Source organism: Dryobates pubescens, chromosome 12 (genome assembly GCF_014839835.1).
Source record: "Dryobates pubescens isolate bDryPub1 chromosome 12, bDryPub1.pri, whole genome shotgun sequence".
NCBI lineage: Eukaryota > Metazoa > Chordata > Aves > Piciformes > Picidae > Dryobates > Dryobates pubescens.
The window spans coordinates 30,041,135-30,053,557 of record NC_071623.1 but is presented as its reverse complement, the minus strand read 5'-3'; the positions used below and the strand labels follow the sequence as shown (position 1 = coordinate 30,053,557).

Genomic DNA, 12,423 nt, shown 5'->3' with positions numbered 1-12,423 from the left:
AGGCTGAAGACCTGCAGGGGTGAGATTGGTTTTCAAAAGGATGAAAAAATAACCTCTGCATAGAGAGATTTTTGAAGGAATTCCCACCGGCTTATACTTCAAGAACTGTAAAAAATGCTGAAATATAATCCAAAGTGCATTTTAAATGCATAAATATTGAAGGATATTATTATGTATATATTTGTATGAAGAACAGCATACGTTAAGGAGCTTTCCACAGGCTTTTTATTAAATATACAAGGAGGTACCCAAAGCATTGACTAATACTGTCTGACAAGGTTAAACTTAATCTTCATGCCTGCTAGAATTGGAAAAATATGAAAGTATACTAAGTTGACATTCTGAGGCAAGAAGGCTTTAGAAAGCTTCCTGCATGTCTATCTCTAGTAGGCCACATTTTCCTACAACAAATGAAAACTTTAATGTTGCTAGCCATGTCTCATTCCTTTTTCTGATAAGCTATTCCTCAAATATGAATGTAGATTAATCCTCTTTTAATAAGCATTAATTCAGAACTGATAATCAGTGTACAAAAATTCCATCAAACCTTCTGTCTATCTTTGGATGTTTCAGAAGTTGCACATAAAATGTGTAGGACTCTACTTTATAATTCTCCATCTATTTTTCATTTGGTTTTGTTTACTCAGTATCATGAAATCTTTAATCCCAAGGAACACTAGTCACCAAGTAAGCTTTCCTACTCGTAAGTGAAAATACATATTTACTTTCTTTGCATGACTGATGGCCTAGACACTTGAAAACACCTGAATATTCAACTGAGTGGGTGCTAGCACAACAATGAGTTTGAAGGCCCAGGAAAGACAAGCAAAGAAATGAAATATCTCTTATTTTTATAAGTGGATTCCATGCCCTTGTTGTGTAAGTACTTATGCCAAAATGTGAAAAGAGAATCGCAACTTCCAATACAAACCAAATTAATTATCTTCTGTCACTGTAATACAGGAATGAAACAATCTGGTATATGAGAGTGGTCAGATGCTGCTTTTGTGTCATTCACATTTTCTTATATTATGTAGGAAACCACAGTGCATGCTGATATGCAGACAATCTGAGTAAAGGACAACCAGAAAAATACAAAAACCCCAGTGCAGCAGTACTTTACCTTTATACAAGCTCACAAAAGTAAGACCAATCTGTCCTTTATATCACAGAAGAGATGACTGAAAAAGGACAACATTTCTGTTTATCTCTGTGCCAGGTTTGCTTTTGCTGACAATAAGTTATGGTCCTGAAAATGTATACTTGCTGTACAGCTGCAGAGGATGACACTACTGCTTACAGTACTAATCTAACAAATATAGTTGAGGATCATATGTTTTGTAATACTGATATTGCTGCTAATCAATGCCTGGTGAGCCATGATAGGGGAAAGGGAAGCGGAGAATGTATAGAATTGGGGCTCAGTAACTACTGGAGTAATTTCTACTGAAAATAAGGAAAAATATTTAGCTACAATTTTCAACGTCACTTTATTTGTGATCATGTGAGCAGTTGAGCAGTGCATGTGAAAATATTTACAAAGACAGAAAGCTTAATGAGTTTCACTCAATCAGTTATTTTCCTCTGCCACAAATCTTTACCAATTGTGTGACATTTGTTGTTTCCTCTTCTACAGAGGGCTACAGTAGTATAGTCATATACCAAAATTACACCTCTTAAGCCCCTAATAACAGAATACAAATAACAGTCCCAGTGAATAGCTCATAATCTGAAAGTGACCAAAAAAGAGTATTTTAAACAGGTACTTATGTAACCATACAATATAGACTTTTAAAAGCTTATGTTCACTGTATTATGCAAATACAACTGCAGAAAAATGTAACAGAAACCTTTTACATCATAAATAACTGGGGAAAAAATAGTTTGCTGGTTTGTGTCTGAAACAGAGTAAATATATGAAAGCTCCATTAATAGATTCAATTCTTTTTATTACACATTAATATCTACACACTCTGCAACTTTCTGAAAGAAGAATTTAAAGCAGATGTTTGAACAAGTGTACACCTGCTGAAATCTCAGTATATTGGGATGAATTATCCTTTAGCAAAACTTTACTGACAGCTATCTCTGATGAGATTCTGAAAGCTACATACTACTGCCTAAGTGTTTTGCTCTGAAAACAAACTGCTGATGCTTCGTAACTTTGAAGAGAACAATATACAATTGTCTCATCAAAACTCCACAAGCATAGGCATGTTTGTCTATATGTTTTTACCAATGGTAAATTCAAATAGTAGCAAGATAACAATGTTTCTTAGGGAAGTCTGGGTACAGAGATAAAAACATGGACTATGTTCTTTCATGAGAACAATGTTTGCTTTATTTTAATTTTTTTTTTAATAATGATATTTCTTTTGGATTTGACTACTGGATGACTTAGGTTCTCAGTGCCTCCAGAAATCATTATAGGCCAGGAAACAGAACTATGTGCTACTATAGTTCTATAGAGTGCATGTGTTATCAAAATTGCCTTTAAAAAAGCACATTTTTGGCAGTGCATCTGATGTGTCCCCTAGTCACCCAGTACATCGGGATCAATTGCACTAAATCATGCACAGTCAGTGTGACTCCACCACAACCCTGTGTCCTGCCAATATATGCTACACAGACAATGGAAAAATCTCCCCACAGTTACAGACAGTTGACATTAGCATAATCACTGGAACCAAAAGTGAAGCTGCATTTATTTCCTTTTTGGAAAAAAGTCCTATGTTGTATCACAAAGTAAAGGAAGTAAAACATTTAGCACTAACTCAAACAAACCTGCCCAGAAGCCAGAGGAGGAATTCCTGAGCTCCCTAAGCTTCTCCACAAAGATATTTCTCCCCCCCAATGTCACGGGTCCCTGGGGCAAACACCACCACCTTCGCTTATATGACTCAGTAGTCATCTGTTGTTTCCTGCCAAGCTAAACAGTCAAGCTCTAGCTGATGATAAGCAAGAGTGAAAAACTGGCTAGGTGAGCATGAGGATCAGTTCACCAGTGCACTAGGAAGACCGGCCTCTGTCACTTGGATGGCAGAGGAGACAGAACTAAAAACAGCTTTGGTAAGCACAACTGAAGGGCCAAGTGATATGCAAAAAACTTTACAGACTTCTGCTCAAAAATGTTGAGAACTTTAACACTGAGGTGTAATTATTTTTTAGTTTGAATCTCAAGCTTAGGTATGAGCAGAAGCAAATTCTTTGTATTAATTATTACTATTCATTGCACACTCTGTTTCTCCTGCCTATCAAATATGTTGACTAAGTTTGCAACCTGCTGTTTCAGCCGCACCTCATTTATTCTTCAGATAGATTTAACCACACTTACACTAATGGTCCATCAAATGCTAAGTTTATTAAACATATGAAAACTAGGATATAAGCTCTGAATTGGGTAGGCAGAGAAAAAGTAAATGTTTCAGTTGCAAAAGCACTGTAAAGATAATGTGTGCATAGGTTAATCACTCGATTGCTTGAAGGTTTGAACAGCTCACAATAAGGCCAATGCACATGTAACTAACAGATAAAGTGGGCAAAAGTTCCATTTCTCCAATTTCCTCTTCAAAAGCTTCAGAGATTTTTTTTCCAGCTCTAAAACAAAAATTCAGTTATATACAACTAATGCTTGCTTACATTCAGTTAGTCCAAGAATTTTGTCCTGCAAATTACTTTCAAAACTGCATTATTTTGAAGAGCTAGATGAGTAAGAATTATACAGAATTATAATGAGAGAGACATTAATGGTAGCAGATTTTATATTCCCCTAGAATCACTAGAATGAATGGTACATTTTTATCACAGATAGGCAGCAGAAGTATTTCTCCCTGTATTTGGTTTGAATTCTGCATATCTCACATGTTCATAAACACTTAGCTAATGTTTGCAATGATGTTTTGGTGACGTAAGAGACAGACTAATGGACAGTACCTGCAGGGGTGAAGGTGAAGGACTGAACTGCAAAACAAGAAAGCAAACACATAGTGAGTTACACACCCTGACAGTAACCACTAGTTGCAGGGCATGGGTTTCCTCTGGAATTTACTCAGCTGTGGTTGAATATCATAAGCAGGGCATAATAGTTGAGCTTCAAGCACTAACCAGCCAACAGCCAATGAGAAATGATGGTTGAAGAGGTAGGCAGTGAATTTTGACAGTTACATTTGCAGACTTTCTGTGTGAACATGCTGTTCTAAAAAGTGTAAATGTTAGAATGAGTCTCGAAGCATGGTCTGTTATGAGTTTTCCTTGCTGAAAGCAGACACTATTTCATAATTCTGATGACAGAAATGACACAGTGCAGCGTTCACATCACACGCAGATGCAGCAAACATCATGAGAAGGGATGAGTTGCAGGAGACACGCTGTTTATAATGCTGATTATCATTACACACAGCTATGCATTTTAAGGTGCAAAAGACTGCTCTCAACGCACTCCCCCAACATGTCAACTCACATACAGGGCTAATAATTCTGCTTATTTTTTTCCAAAAAGAGTAGCATTAGCTTGCATCTAAAGTTTATGTATAGGACCGCTTCCTAAGAGGAACAACAGTACAGATGTTTCTTAATAAGAAAAACCTTGGGATCTAGACTGATATTTCATACAAACACAAGTGTAGGTGTGTGTACTATATATTAGTTTCTCAATTAACACCACCCTCCCTCTCAGAGAGTAGAAGTTATTGCTATTAAAGGAAAGAAACGTATAACATATGAATGACACAGGTGACATGGTGATACAAGGTGAGATTCCAAGAAACGATGACAGAAACTAAATCAATCCAAGACTCACTGACACGGTATCTTGTCCCTCTGCCTCCATTGCCCATCTGACTTCTTGGGCAGTGTTATTTCACTAAGCCAGTGGAAAACTAATCCAGCATGAAGCATTGAAAACCAACATAGAACAGTTTCCTTTTGATTTAGTGAGCCCAGTTAGGACACTGAGGAGTCTGATGATGGCTAATGCTACAGTAAGGAGGCATAGGACTGTTAGGTTGTGAGCACAGAATGAACATTGGTTTTTTGGCAAGTTGTTAGAGTTTCTCAGCCACGTAGGGAATCTGTGTCCTTGGGTTCACATGTGATAACTTGCAAACAGGAGAGCACTAGAGTAAGTTTAGTGTGATAGAATGTCAACATTAAATAAGCTGTAACCTCTATTGTGCAAATCTTGCTTAAAAAAGAAATGTTCCCTTTTTTCAAAGGTTAATAAACACTACAAGAGAAGCTACCCCAATATTTGAAGAAGAACTTTTTTGTGTTAGAATAGGTTTCAGAATGGCCCATTATATGGTAATTCACTTGATTTCCTAAAAATCTGTAAGAATCCTGCAGCACAGAATAATACACAAAACAGACTGGGGGAGGAAAAAAAAAATTTTCATTTGGCAAATGTAGTTTTCAAGCCCAAATCTCTAACTGGAGAAACAGTTTTGGTGCAAGGAGGATCACACTGTGAGGGCATTCCAAGGTGTTCTATGTCCAAGACAAACCGGTTTCTGGCTTCTGCTATAGGTAAATTTTGACCATGCTTCTCTAATACATCACACTTTTCTTCTCCAGCTATAGATACAGAGTCACAGATTTAGTATTCCATTTATTTCCCATGCACATGGCTTCAAAGACCTGGAAATGCATGGGCATGGAAACAGAGAAGACCAAATACTCTTTTTAACTTTCCTTGTAAAGATTTATCCTAATACATATTTAAGCATATAAATGAAGCAGGATCACTAACAGAGTGCCTTCTGAGTAAGGAGAAAGAGGTAAAGTTAATCCTCTTTGTACTTTTTTTTATGCTAGATGCACTGAAGATGTAAAAATAAAGAACATCTTATGATAATGATGAAATGTGGTACCAAGCAATGCATTTAAAGCTTCTCATACACCAGCACTTTCACAGCATACACTTAAACATACAAAATTCACCCAGGCCACCTTTGCTGTAAGTTCAACATGTTTGAGAAGTAGGCTTAACAGCACCTGTCCTCTTCATCTTAGAATCTGATCAGATGGTAATAAATAGTTACTGTTCTTACCAGCATAATTGCTGAGCCCCTTCCTCTTCTTTCTGCGCCAGTATAGCCAGATGCTGAAACCCATCAGAATTACCCAACATGCTCCACCGATACCAGCTATGAAGGCAGGCTGTTTAACAACATCAGTGATTTGCTCAGTTATGCTGTTGTTATTTTCAGTGATGACAACTTCATTACGGCCTCCTGCACAAAAGGAATTCAACAGAATACTGTTCATTTGGATTCTACAGTACAAATAGGAACCAAGTGCTGCAAATGAAAATTAAACAACAGCAGTAATGCAAATCAAAAGAATCACACACAGTAGGAGAGCTCTAAGGAATAACAGTGCACACCTGAAACCCAGTGTGTCTAGCAAGTAAAATCCATAATCCATTGCAATTTTGCAAATATTTACTTGAAAAGATAGCTCTGTAGCACTCTCCCAAGTAATCTAATGGGTGACAGTCCAGAGCCTTTTTGTTCTTCACAATATACATGCTTGTTGGTTTGTTTTTATGTAGTTATAGACAGAATACAGTGATGGCAAAATGGATCACAGAAAATCAATTAAAAAAGCAAACAAGTAAAACAATCAAAAAATAGCTTCATCCACTTATAAAATACTCTGCAACATCAAAAGGTAGTTTCTTCTTTCATTATCAACAGGACAAAAATTCTTAGTTAACTGCTTTGCTTTTGCTGTGTCCTAGGCTTTCCAAATTTAAAAGAAAAACTAAAATGTATGCATTTTCAGCTGGGGCAAAGATGCATTTTCCAGCAATTATTTCATGAGGAGAACAATTTACATAAGTCCTAATTGTACCAGTTTTGACACAAAGCAAAAAAAATCAGTTAACTGTAACTTCTAAACAATCAGAGCAACAGGTGCTATTTTTTTCCTCACCTAGATTAGGCACAAAAAATTCTTAACATGACCCTGTAAGAAATAATTATGATGTAGTATATGAATTAAAGTGACAGGCATCAAAATATCACTATATAGGCTCTTAAATTCTGTATATTACATTAGAAAACTGTACATTTGCAGATGCTCCCACTGTTCTTTTTTGCTCTACGTCTCTAAAAGGAAAATGTTTCTAAAAGGAAAACTTGATGTCTGCCTTGAAGACAAATGCTTACAAAAATTGTGAACGGAAATTCACAAAATGCTAAAGCATGCTGGGCCAGGGCCAGCACTTTTTTACTTCAAACTTTCCCTTGTCAAAAATGGTTAACTTTAAAATTAGGAAGTGTGGAACATCTTTTTCTGGGGTTAAAAAACCCAACCAAACCTAACCCCTCAATATTGATTGTATGCACATATATGTGCATTTGACAAAAATTGCTCACATGTCCAGGTTTGAAATTGGTGACAGAAATATCCTTAAATTTTGGTAAAAGCATTTACATAGCTCTGTCCTTGAAATGTTTATGCAATATTATCAGATGCCTGTGTGCATGCTGAAAAGCTGCAAGAGTAGGTACTCTGGTGAGACAAAGCAGACGGAGATACTATGATTCTCAGCTGTGAGAGTCTATCGCACATACAGAACTGTAGCAGAATATGGCAATAAACCACAGAAATGGTCAGTTAAAAGAAAATTATTAATAGTAATGTAGCATTATGTCTTTCTGTGAAAAGATACAGATAACTTTACTATAATTCATCAGTGGTTACATTCATTGATCACTTCTTTCAAAAAAACAGCCCCCGTGTCAGCAAACTGGCTTCAGCCTAAAACAGACAAATAAGGTCATTGGCTAAAGCAGATGTGAGAAGTCTGACACTTCCAATTTTGTTTCCAGGGACACCTCTTTACAGAAGACCCAGAGTTTACATCAGTCAAGTTGTGAGTGAGGACACCTTGCCAATGGTCAGCAGGGCTGAGTGTGCCTTCCTTTGTCCTGCCTGATCCCTGCCACAGGGACTCGCTCTGTCCCAGCACTGCCTCAACTGAGACACAGCTTCAGGCCCCAAGTTGGGTTATAAAGAAATGAGAAGCCCTGCATTACATTGCTATCACACTGATAATGATCCCAGTGATTTTATTAAGCTTTCTCTCTTTCAGCACCACATCAATATTTAGTAATAGTAACTGTCTGCTTTTGCAAACAGACTGTTCAAACTGTGCTAGAGCTTGGCTTGCTTTCAGTAATTCTGTGCAAGAAACAAAACAAGCTTCCAGCAAACAAAGTAGGTCCCACAGAAGGATGCTGACAGACTATGCCTGCTAATGTATAAAAAGACAGTACACCAGTACTACTATCATGTACCAGTCTACACTGGCCATGCTGGTAAGCTTTACTAAAGGTAGGGGCTGGTAGCTACCACTGTCCTTTCCAGTAATTTCATATTTTTTCTTGATGTGTCCAAAAGTTCAGTGGTATGCAGTCCTGATGCAGAAGAAAACACAGTGAGCACCTGTGACAAGGAAAAGAAGGGAGGTAGTTGTGGCTCTTTTATCAGCCAATGGAACTAATCCAACAGGTGCACCCCAGAGCTGAAAGAGGAAGTGCGGAGAGTAAAACTAATAGAAAGTGGCACTATACAGCATGCCATTCCAGGCACACAATTGATTTTTTAGTATAAATCAGCACGGGAGTTGATGTTGCTCTAATTGCCATTAACTTTCAGTTAATTTCTGTGCCCTTTGGAGCAGAAGTAAAAGCAGCAGGATGGCAAGGAAACAGGTAATGCCGATGCTGCTTTGGAGGCAGTTGTGCTTCCATGGAGAAAAGCATGCAGGGAATCACTTCAGAAACGTCGGCTTTGGGAGCAGACACGCTTGTACTCAAGAAAATAACTTCCTGATAAAGCCTCCAAAAAAGTCTGAAGACCTCATTTTCTTCTTAAAGGTCAGAAAGCAGTCTTTTGAGAATGGAAGATGTGAGAGCAAATTGCAGGCAAGCTTTCAGTGGACTTCATGTTCTCCCTCTCCTTCCAGGGAGAGGTGCAATCTGTCTCCAAATTACCTTCTGAAGTTTGCAGTCTCTGTTCTTACCCTTCAGCATCTAGCAATTACAACTGTAAAAGTAATCATTCATTTAAATGTCAAAACAACACACGCTTTGTCAATTCAATGACTAAAAAATAAATGGATACAGACTGATGTTACCCACTGATGTTTCGTAGAATTAATCTAATCATTGGAGTTTGGGGAAACAAACAGCATTAGTTTTGTATTTCTTGATATAATATTTAAGCAGAAGTAATAGATGTGTCATCCAAGGTACCAGTGTGCTATTTCTTAGCGTGGAGGTGTTTCTGTAACAATGCTGTCAGTTCAACTAATCAGAACACAGACAAGGGAAGTGTGTGACCTGTAATGCTCCATTGTTCCTGAAGAGAAAAACATAATGAAATATAATGTCTTCCTCCCATTGGAGAGTAACGAAGAACAAAACTAATTTGTTGGACCAAAAATTAATTAGACACATCAGCTTCGATTGTACCTATTACTGTGAAAGTTTGCAGCTGTTCCTCTTATTATTATTGCCTATGATGGAATGTAAGCGTGAACAGGCCAGCTGACAAGGAGAAATAATAGCTATAACATTAACCAACATTGCCGTTATCTCCGACTTTATTGCTGTTTTCCTATGTGAGGCTTTTTAGCATATCAATATTGTGTGACCAAACATGCCCCTTTACTTTTCATGCAAAGGTCTCTTAAATGTAAAAGATGCCACCAGACAAACGTGTTGAAGCAGATATTCTGGAATCAGTTAAGCAGCCAATAAATGTCACACTTAAGTTTAATGAAGCAAAATTAAGTTTCTAAATGCCAATTTGCATTTTTCTTTCTTTTGTACTTCATTTGCATCCTAACATCCTTTTCTTCCTTCCTGAACCAGTACAGATCTCTCCATATTTAAATCTTGACTATAGTAATGTTTTGTAAGGAGAAGTCAGGGTGTTTGTACCTAGACGCAGTGATGAGCATTCTGGGAATTACCCAGCAAAGCACTTGGATGCAAGTTTAAGTCGCAACCCTTTCAGTGACTCAAGGCTTAAAATGAAACACATGTAAAGGTTTTGCCAGGATCAATCCTGTGAATTTAGTGACTAGTTAGATGGACTCCCTAGTGAAATGAGAAAAATAAGTCCTGCTCAAAGCAAATGCAGTGAAAGACTAGTCTCACAAAGTCAGTTACTTACAAAGAGGTGCAAAAATCAGGCCTACTGGATGACAGGCTTGTTGTATTGCAAAAAATCAAGTTCTTGTTTTCAGCTCTAAAAAATCCACACACACCCCCACCCCGTAATTTCTGTGGCTGCCTTTTTCTAAAAGCAGTGCTCCTTTCACCTCCATTCTTACATTTCTTTCTCCATGATAATATATTGAAAAGCCAATGTATCCCAGTTTCTGTTTTGATGAACAGGGAACCTGAATATAATCAACTATTTAAGCAATGCTTAGGGAATGGCATTTTCTAAAGGTCTACACATAACAGAATAGTTCATGGTTGGGACATTGTATTGACAATATTATCTAGAAAGAAAATATTTAATAATAACAAGAGACCAACAAGCAAACAGAAGCCCATTTCAGTAATAACTACCTTATTCAGATAAAAGCAAAAAATTCTTGTATTACACACACAAAAGGGGTGCTGCTCTGTACAGCTGAATTCAGTTTTGCTGAATATAGCCACTTCTCATATTCTGACCCTTCCTATATTGCTCTTGCCTTTATACTTTATACTTGAGAAAAAACTCAGAAGAAACAGAATCTGTGCTTCCCCCAGGTCAGGAAATTAATTCAGCATGGAAACCACTACCAAGAAACAGGCATTTCAAAGGCAAAGATGAGAGCGCTACTTTTTGCTCTCTATTTGGACTAGAGGCCACTTACTCATTGACAGAGGAAGCCTGTCTGCTTGAGATACCTGAGAAACACTGACTTCAAATTTTCAGAAAACAACTGAAGAGAGCCTTAGGCATCAATGATACAAGGAAGGTAATATGATAGTCATCTGAACAGGAGGAAAAGGGAGCTTGAGCTGTTAGCTCCATAAATCTGTCAACATACAGAAGTGGTAAATCCATTAAAAAATGTATTAAATCAGTTTCATTATGAAATCTGCATTTTCTCATCTATCCTGGGAATGTATTTCCCTCCAGTGGCTGCAAGAACTCTGCATAAAGGGAAGACACAAGGTCAGCAGGAAGTGGGATGTTACAAGCTAACTATCTCAATTCAAATGTCCTCTTTTGACCCATGGATTTTTAGGCTTCCAAAAGTGATTTATGAAAGTGATTTATGAAACAGGAAAAACAAAACAACAAAACAAACAATCACTTACCAATTATTATGGGCTGTGGCTCACTTTTTACTCCCACACCTGCACTGGTGCTTGCAGCAACTTCCACACGGTACTGAATACCTGGATATAGGCCACCTATTACTACAGACCGAATGGCTGCATCTACTGTTTTGTTGACATGGAATCGAGTCTCATTACCTAGGCACCAGATCTGGGACAAAAGTTGATGTGTTAAAAAATACACAATTCTTCATATTGATAAGCAATCATGTATAGATAAGACATACCAAGGTATTACATGACAATCTAAGACATTAGACTTCTGAACAATGTTACTGTCCAGGAGTAGTATCTGGAATTGGGATGATTTGGCTCAGCAAACTATCCCAGATTAGCACAGGACCAAGAGAGCTGCAAAGAATACTTGCAAATAGCTCTCTAGGCTGTGGCTCTCCATGGAGTGCAAATTCTGTGATTACACATCATGGAGGCATAGATCAGAATCATCTAAGTGATAAAGAGCTGTTATACACTAATTGAAATCTTGTTCAGGAATATGATTCCCACCAAACCTTTCCTTAAAAAATACCAAATACTTTTCAGTCTTACTTTCCCATTGAATAGCCAAAGGACAACATAATACAAGCACACTTCTGAAAGTATTATAGAATAAATAAGTTTCAAAATGCTTTCAATTTCTTTCCACAACATGTTCTTTGCACAGCATGGCTACATGAACTTTCTGAAATGGAAGAATTAGAATTTCACTTTTTACTGCTGCTTTTATGATTACTTACATTGTTCAGGAATCCAGATATCAGTTCCTCACTCAATTACTCTCTAATTAAACAGAAGCAGCACTCTATATTCTCAATTGGAATTGTGTGATGAGAACAGTCTATGAATTCAGACTTCTTTCTCCCCCTTGTTTTTTTGCATAAGCTTTTCTGGAGAAGTTTCAAAACTAAGACCTTTCAGGGATCCTTCTTCAGTTAATGTTATCTGCATATACCGCTTCTGTATTATTAAAGAAAGCATTTACCACCCCTCAAGAAAATCAATGGATGAAGATATCTGATGTACAATACATAATTCTAAGTGCAGAAGCCACTATCAGCAACCAACC

General features: G+C 37.4%; 1 protein-coding gene across 11 annotated transcripts in view; it reads right to left on the bottom strand.

Annotated features, from left to right (window-relative positions):
* ROBO2 (roundabout guidance receptor 2) overlaps positions 1-12,423 on the bottom strand; it is a 930,309-nt gene that overhangs the window by 54,605 nt on the left and 863,281 nt on the right. For all 11 annotated transcript variants that reach the window (XM_054165756.1, XM_054165759.1, XM_054165758.1 and 8 more), the window contains exons 17-18: positions 11,337-11,508; positions 6,048-6,230 (exon numbers count right to left, since the gene is read on the bottom strand). In XM_054165756.1, the coding sequence (XP_054021731.1) occupies positions 6,048-6,230; positions 11,337-11,508 (355 nt within the window). The remainder of the gene's footprint in view (positions 1-6,047; positions 6,231-11,336; positions 11,509-12,423) is intronic.